Source organism: Ailuropoda melanoleuca, chromosome 16 (genome assembly GCF_002007445.2).
Source record: "Ailuropoda melanoleuca isolate Jingjing chromosome 16, ASM200744v2, whole genome shotgun sequence".
Lineage (NCBI taxonomy): Eukaryota > Metazoa > Chordata > Mammalia > Carnivora > Ursidae > Ailuropoda > Ailuropoda melanoleuca.
Genome location: NC_048233.1, coordinates 948,990 through 957,452, shown reverse-complemented (window position 1 = coordinate 957,452; position 8,463 = coordinate 948,990). Strand labels below are relative to the sequence as shown.

The following is an 8,463-nucleotide window of genomic DNA, read 5'->3' as shown; positions in this document are numbered from 1 at the left end:
GGCCGCAGCAGCAGCAGCACGAACAGCAGGAGGTGCCGCTGCCTGTCCCGGTGCCGCCCGCGCCCCCGGCCGAGCGGCCCCCGGGGCCCCCGACGGCCCCGGCCGCTGCGCCCCCGCCGAAGTCCGCGGCTGTCATGCTGCAGGAGGAGGTGGGCGTGGAGGTGGAGGAGGAGGTGGCGGCCGAGGAGGAGAAGGCGGCGGGCGCGGGGTCGGCGGCTGGGGCGCCCCCCTGAGCCGGGGGTCCCTGGAGGCCCGCGGCAGCGGCTGGCACCAGCGGCTTGCTGATGCTGATGCTCTCGTCGTCGTCCTCTCTCTCGGCGCCGGTGCTGCTGCTGGGGGATCCGCCGCCGCCCCCGCCGCGTCTGCCGCCGCCTCCCCCCCGGCTGGTGCTGGTGCTGGTGCTGCTGTCGCCCGAGCCTCTCCGGCCGCGGGAGGAACCCCCCCGGAGGAACAGGGGCTGCAGGCGGGCAGCGGCAGGGGGCGGTGGGAAGGAGCCGGACGAGGACGAGACCGAGCGGGGGTTGCCGAGCGCTGGGTGCATTGTCCTCCGAGGGGCTCCGGGGGGCTGCCCAGCTGCTCCCTCCCCGCCAACCCCGGGCTGGCAAGGCGGCCGAGGGGAGCCGGGGCCAGCCGCCGCCTCCTCCCCAGCGGCTGGGAGTCGTACCCGGGTCGGGCAGCAGAGAGATCCGGACTGGAGCCACCGGACTGGGCGAGCCAAGCCCCGGGTGGCTGGGAGCGGGGTAGGCGAAGAGCTGAACCCACCGCGGTGACTACGGGCGCGGCGGGGGCGGGGAGCTAGCCCAGTCGGAGAGGAAAAGGAGGCTGGCGGCGGGGAAACCAGGACTGGATTCAAGGGGGAGAGGAGGAGAGACCAGAGAAGGAGAAAGCCTGGCTCGCTGGATCAGCAGGAACAAAAGGGGGAAGGGGTGTTGCTGAGGCTTGAGAGCTGGGGTGGGGAGCCCTGTGGGGGGCCTAGAGGATGAGAGGGGAGGAGGGAGAAACGGGGAAGCGGGAGTGGGGCGGGATTGACACTGGGAGGACCTAACCGGAGCAGAGGATTCCCAGGAAAGTCGTTCAGCGATCCCACCGGCTGAATGGCCTTGGTCTCCGTGGACATCATGCCTCTGAGCACCAGGCACAGACCACACGTTCCGGTCTCTGCTCCTGGTCAGCACAACTTCTTTTGCAGGCAGCAGGGGCAGCTTTGGCCTCTACGCCGGGGCCCTTTCACTTGGGGCAGCCTGCCTCTCCTTCGGGCACTTGAAAACTAATGGAGGAATTAGGCCATGCTGATTAAAAGGACCAGGAACAGCAGCCCAGACATGAATTTCTACATATTCCTGTGCCCTGCACTGGGTTCAGTGATAGACCCTCAGGGAGGTCCCACTTTCCAGTGAATGGAGCACTTCTTCCAATGTAACTGCTTGGGGAGAGAGCACAGGTAAAAATTATTCATGTGGCCCCAGCCAAGTGGGGCTTTTGGTCTTCTCAGAGGTCTTTAAAGTGGGAATTAGAAATAATAGGGGCGCCTGGGTGGCTCAGTCGTTAAGCGTCTGCCTTCAGCTCACAGCGGGATCCCGGAGTCCTGGGATCGAGCCCCACATCAGGCTCCTCCGCTGGGAGCCTGCTTCTTCCTCTCCCACTCCCGCTGCCTGTGTTCCCTCTCTCGCTGGCTGCCTCTCTGTCAAATATATAAATGAAATCTTTAAAAAAAAAATCATAAAGATGTATCTAGCAGTGAGGAAAATAAAGGGACCTTTAGAGCTATGGGTACCTTGATAAAAACAAAGGCTCAAAGAGGTGCTAGTTAATATTATAAGCCGCCACTGTGGACAGGCCCTGCAGCTACAAGCTGGGAGCTCATTCTGACTCACCCCCTGGGATTTATTCCATGACTGGGGCTGGACACCCACAGCAACTCAGGAAGGCAGCAGGTAGAGTTATGGCTTTAGAGGTTTAGGGGAAAAAACAATGACTAGAGCATTCGGGGCTCAAAAAAAAAAAAAAAATCTGAGGCTCATGTATAATGCAAACATTCCAGCCACATCAAAGCAAGGCAGGAAGCTTATCTGCCCCTTCCTCCTTCTCCACATACTTCAGGCTGCAAGTTCCCTGCCTTGATTTTATTGCTGTTAAAGTTTGTGCTGCTGGGGCTCACCTTCCTAGATGACACCACGCAGCGCCACGGAGGACGCGGTAGCACCATGGTAGCTGCTTGCCTAGCCCTTGCCCCTGTATCGACCTAGTGAATAAGGGTCAGTTTGGGCAAACCTGCTTTTTCCAGTCTCTTGGAGGTCAGTCTTTACAACTAATCCGTGGTAGATATGGGATTTAGAACCACCAACCTACACTATTGCCACCTGCCTCTGGCACACAGAACCTTTAAAAGGTTCTGTGTCCAGTCATGCCAGACAGAGATATTAGGTGGTGAGAACGTGAGCTCTGGGGTTGGTGGTCTCAGCTCTGCCACTTAGCTTGTATGATTTTGAACTGGTTATTTCCCCTCTCTGAGCCTCACACTATCCAACCGTAAAAAGGGGCCGATATCTACCCTAACAGGCGGTTTTTAAGAGAGGTCATGAGTTCAAAGGGTTTAGCCTAGTGCCTGGCACAGAGCATGTACTCAGCTAAAGGCAGCTGGTGTTATCGTAATTCCACTTAGCTCTTGTCTTAACCTCCCAGGGAACATTTCCTCATGGCACAAGCCACTAATGATGTTTTCTGGGCTGGATTCCTTCCTGAGGCCACATTCAGAGTTCTGTGCCCCCACAGCTTTGCACTTCAGTAAGTACCAGGGAGCAAAGCTGCTCTCATTAGGACAGTGGTTCTTGGAGCTGGTCTTCTCAGACTTCACAATGTGAGAGCTTCAGCTCTGGCAGCTGGTGCCAAGGCCCACCCACATGGGGCAAGGTGGGCACTAAACAGCGGGTGCAGCCCTCACTCGTGTGTGAGCATCACAGCAGACCTGGCAGATGTCAGGGCTGAGACAGTCCAAGTTAAAAAGCAGATTGGGGAGCTGCCAACTGCTAATGGGAGTGATTACAGCCAGTCTCCCAGCTCTCCCCCAGGGAAAACACCAGCCAACAACTAACCTGAAAGCTGACCCAAGACTTCTGCCCAAGTTAATAAAGCAGTTGAAGGAGGAAAAGCAGCTGAGGAAGGCAAAGAACTGGGCTCCTGAGAGAAGACTCACAGATATGTCCACACTCCCCACAGCTGCCAGCTCCCTGACCCATTCACCACTCACATGGGCTCCCCTCCTGCTCTCACCTGGCAGGCCCAGTCCCTCCTCCCACAGATGCCTCCAGGACGGGGATCCCCCCCAACCCCCCGTAACTTAAACTGCAACAGCCCTCTGAAGTTATCTTTTGTATTTCTGGGAAATGGACTGTCAATCAGTTAGATTAACTTTCTGTATGAGATCTTTTAGCCCAATTTTTTCAGATCTGAGGTCCCGAATAAAAGACCACATAAAATAAGGATGAGAAGTCCGAGTACACGAAAGAATAAGTTGGTGGCCTGGGTGTTGGAGGGATCTCCTCTTTGCTCCACTGGGTTTTTTCTAATCTTCTGTACACACACACACACACACACACACACACACACACACAGCCTTTGCTTCAGGCTGGAAAGGCTTGACAAAGACATGACAAGGAGAAGAAGGAAGACAAAAAGACCTTCCCATATATAAAGTGAGAGCAAATATCCCACAAGGATGCAGAAAAGGGAAGACACAGTCACCAAGCACCTCATAAGCACTGAGAGTCTAGCTAGGTATCTTACACCCAATACCTGGAAACTGACACAGAGAGGTTAAGCAACTTACTCCAAGTCACACAGCTAGGTAAGGGCAGAGTTTAAGGTTAGATCTAGACTTCTTTCAGCCCAGAGCTCTCACCACCCACCACTCTCGAGGATGGCAGGAGCTCGTAGGCATCCTGAGGGACAGAGACAAACTAAGCAGGTTTCAATCCAAAAAATATTTCCCTAAAAACCTACGAAACACTGGACACTGGGTAAGGTTCATTTGGAGTCCTAATACTCTTGTCCTCCTAGAACGGAAAGGCCAGGGGCTCACTGCCCTCACTGCCTTCCTGGAGCAGCAGTGGATGGATGAGGAGCAAGGGAACGATGCCCCCAGCCAGCTCAGCAGCATAGAAAAGCTCAGTGAGGAAAGGCCAGCCCTTCCACATACTGAACCAAGGCCCCACTCTTTCCTAATCCATTCTCTGCTCACTATCACTGCCCTCTCTCACCTTCACAGCAAGAATAAAGAACAGGTCCAAAGAGAACTGTCAGGAGGGTATGTGTAGCCCCACAGGTGCTTGGTGAAAAGACACAAGCAGGGCCCTCTGGCTCTCAACTACACAGTCACCATACTGACTCCCAGAAAATGAAAGGAAAGCTGGCAGGGAACTGGGACTGAAGTAGGACGAATCTGTAAAGTTTGGGCTTATTAGGAACTTGAAGCCTCAAAACGACTTTTAGAGCTCTCTGAAGATAGACACCACCCCGTCCCAACCCAGACCTCCTCTAATACCTGGAGCAAGGCTGTGCCTTGAGCTGCCCCACGAATGTCTCACAGAGATGCCATCACCCTCTTGGATAAAGAAATGCCAGCATCAGCACCTCCACGTGTCAGTCCCCGGGCTAGGTGTTGGGGTTCCAGAGACTAAAGCAAAGCAAGTCCTAAGTGTCCACCCTGGGAGGGAAACACAGTGAAGTGACCGAATGCTATACAGGGTCCAGAAGAGGTACAAACAGGGGTCGGTAAAGCCTTCCGAGAGGAGGAGATGTGTGAGCTGCTGTAAAAGGTGGGCAGATGTTGGTCAGCAGATAGAAGGGGGGCTGGATTGGGAGAGCATTCCAGGTAGAAGGAGCAAGATGAACCAAGTACCTATGGTATGAAATAGCAGGACACGTTTAAGGAATTACAAGTATTTGACACTGCTTGACTATGAAGTACGAGAAGATGCAATAAAAGGCAAGGCTGAGGGAAGAGGCCCTCATATGCCACACTGAACTTGGGCTGCATTCTGAGAGAACAGGGAACACTTGAAAGCAGAAATGTAACAAGAACAGATCTGCATTTTGGAAAAGTTGCTTTGCAGTAAGGATGATGGACTGGAGGGAAGAGAAAATGAAAACAGAGACTATGTTCTACTTCTGGCAATACTGTGAACTAGATAATATAAAACCTCCAGCTCACCAAGAACACAAGATAAAATTGAATGTCCTTTTAAATGCCCAGTTAAAAGAATAAGATAAATTCTTGGGGCCATAAATAAAGAGCGAACTGAAAATCAGAATGGTGAGTGAAGTAAATGATGCTGTGAGTGCCTTCACATATGTAGTCTGTCTCAATAGGGAATGTTGTCTAAGATGGTAGTGACAAGCCATAAACAGCAATCTGATTTAAATGTACTTAAATTAATATTAATTGAAATAAATTGAAACTCAAAATTCAATTCCTCGATCTCACTAGTAACATTTCAGCTGCTCAAAAGCCCCATGTGACTAGTGGCCACCATATGAGACTGCAGATATAAAATAATTCCATCACTGTGGCAAGTTCTAGTGGACCGCACAGATGGGAACTTGGATTTAGTAGCCAAATAGAGAGAGGAAACCTGGCATTCAACCCAAATGAGGCAAGAAGGCAGAGCTGACTTTCCTACATAAAACCAAAAGCCTCAATGAAAGGATGGACTAGAAAAACAAATCTACCACCCAAACAGGGAGACTACATGGAAATGAATGAGCATTGGCCTAGGCTGGAAGTGAAATAAAAACCCTTCCTGGAAATTCATTACCATGGGTTTATACCACATATAGATTTGGAATTTGAATGATCTCATGCTGAAAAATTAACATAAATATTGGTTGTAGGCTGATAATAACCATGGATGCTTACCAAAAGCAAATATAAAACAGTTCTGAAGGGACACACCTTCAACCCTGGCCTTAAAAAGTCCCATAGGCAAAACACCAGTAAAAGTGAGATCACAAGCCCAAATTACAAAACACATAAGGAAGTAACCCATAATGAATGAAAGCCAGTAGATTAAACATACAGCAAGGGGCGCCTGGGTGGCACAGCGGTTAAGCGTCTGCCTTCGGCTCAGGGCGTGATCCCGGCGTTATGGGATCGAGCCCCACATCAGGCTCCTCTGCTATGAGCCTGCTTCTTTCTCTCCCACTCCCTCTGCTTGTGTTCCCTCTCTCGCTGGCTGTCTCTATCTCTGTCAAAAAAATAAATAAAATCTTTATAAAATAAAAAATAAAAAAAAACAACATACAGCAAGATTAGACCCTCCCCCCCACCAAGAATTTCAAATGATGAAGGTTATACCACCAATAGGTTTACAATGATCAAAAACATAAAGAATATAATGCTATAAAAAGAATAGTATAGAAAAAGAAAAGAATAAGGCAGGGAGAAATACATCTAAGAATGGCAGTGTGTAGATCTCTGTGAATTTTCTCCCTAGTGAAACAACCACAACTGGTGGAAACTATAAAAAACAACCATTTAAGATTTCTGAAAATCATCTTAGGGCACCCAGCAAATGGAAAAACATTTATTCAAAAAAGCATACTAAATCTCTTTAAGAATAGCAAGAGTCAGTGGCATTTAAGCCAAAACCTGCTTCCTTCCCTGCCCCCGAGTGTGATAGAAACTCTACTTCAGGCGAGTACAGCCAAGAAGGGGCTCCCCATCTCCCACTCTAGGACAGTAGTCTCCCTAGGAAGGGATTTCTAATCCTACCCCACTCCCCTGCTTCCTGCATAGAAATCCTGTTCCAAGAAAGCACAGCTGAGAGGTCTGACGTTCCCTACTTCTGCCCGGTCCCTTCCTGTAGAGAGAAAGTTCTCATCTAGGTGTGGGCAGGCCAAAAATACTGGGCCAAATCACCCTGTCCCAGCTCACTTGTAGCCTAGGGATTCCAGGCAGGGAGAGGAAAACTGAGAAGACAAGGGGTTGTGACCACCTCCCCCATCCCCTTCCAATTCATAGAAGCGGTGTTTCCCTCCAAGAGAAGTGCTTGTTGAGCAGCGGCAAAGGCTCTGCCTCAGATGTAGAAACAAAGAGCTAAGGAGACCGACTTTATTGGGACAGGAGAAGTTCACGTGTAAGGGCACTGTTGAAGACAATATACAGAGATCTTGGTGGTGAGTAATTTAGAGGAGGCTGATAGTTCCACGATGGAACAAGTGAAACAGTAAACCAGCTAAAAGTTTAACAGAGAGAACCAGGGAAAGAGCTAAAAAGAACCCACCTGGGGACAGAGTAAGCTTCGAAAACTGGTCTTAAGAACTCCCCCTGCAAAGAGGCCGCCTCTATCGGATCAGAGGTGGGACAAGGGATGCCCCAGGACATTGTCAGAAATAATAGGACAATCAGCTATCAATTAGTGAACATTAACAGATGGATGTGACACCAGTAGGGGCTGACCAGCCAGAAGTATAACTGGGAGATCAGGGGAAAAGACAGTCAGTTTAACCCAGCTAAAACTGCAGCTATCCCAGGAGGGAAGGAAGACTGGGTACATGTCCAAGGCTATTGAAGAGACATCAGAGGCTCCACAACAAGGAAAACAGACTTCACTGAATTTGTCCAGCCACGGACACCCATGACATCCATGCTGTCCATGACAAAAAGTCCTGAGGTAGGGCTGAGAGATCATGGTCAGTTTCCTGAATTGTTACAAGACATTATCTTTAATGTCCAGTTTTAAAACATTATGAAACATATAAAGAAAATAGGAAAATGTAACTCATCCACAGGGAAAGAAAGCCAGACAACAGAAACTGCCACTGAGGGGCCCGGATGTTGGATTTAGGAGACAAATACTTCAAAGAGGCTACTATAAATCTGTTCAAAGGACTAAAGGGAATCATGCTTAAAGAATTACAGGAAAGTATGATGACAATGTCTCATCAAATAGAGTATATTAAGAGATGGAAAATAATAATAAATAATAATAATAATAATAATAATACCACCAAATGGAAACTTTGCAGTTGAAAAGTTCAATAACTAAAATGAAAAATTCATTAGAGGAATTCAACAGTACATTTGAGCTGGCAGAAAAAAGAGTCAGCAAACTAAAAGATACATTGATGGAGATTAAACATTCTGAAGAACAGAGAGAAAAAAGAATGAAGAAGAAAATGAATAGAACCTCAGAGAGATATGGGACACCATTAATCATAGCAATATACACATAATGAGAGTACCTGAAGGAGAGGAGAGAAAGAAAAAAGCAGAAAAAAATATTCAAAGAAATAATTTCTTGAAAACTTCCCAAATTTGATTAAAACTATTAATCCACACATCCAAGAAGTTCAACAAATTCCAAGTAGGATAAATGCAGAGATCCAGACACATCATAGTCAAAATGTTAAAAGTGAAAGACAAAAAGGAAATCTTGAAAACAGCAAGAAAAGAACTACACATAT

General features: G+C 49.0%; 1 protein-coding gene across 1 annotated transcript in view; it reads right to left on the bottom strand.

The window, feature by feature from the left end:
- Positions 1–6,072, bottom strand: part of TMEM121B (transmembrane protein 121B) — a 10,540-nt gene extending 4,468 nt beyond the window's left edge. The window contains exon 1 of the mRNA XM_034645973.1: positions 2–6,072. Within this exon, the coding sequence (XP_034501864.1) occupies positions 2–541 (540 nt within the window). The 5' untranslated portion in view covers positions 542–6,072. The remainder of the gene's footprint in view (position 1) is intronic.
- Between the last annotated feature and the right edge of the window lie 2,391 nt (positions 6,073–8,463).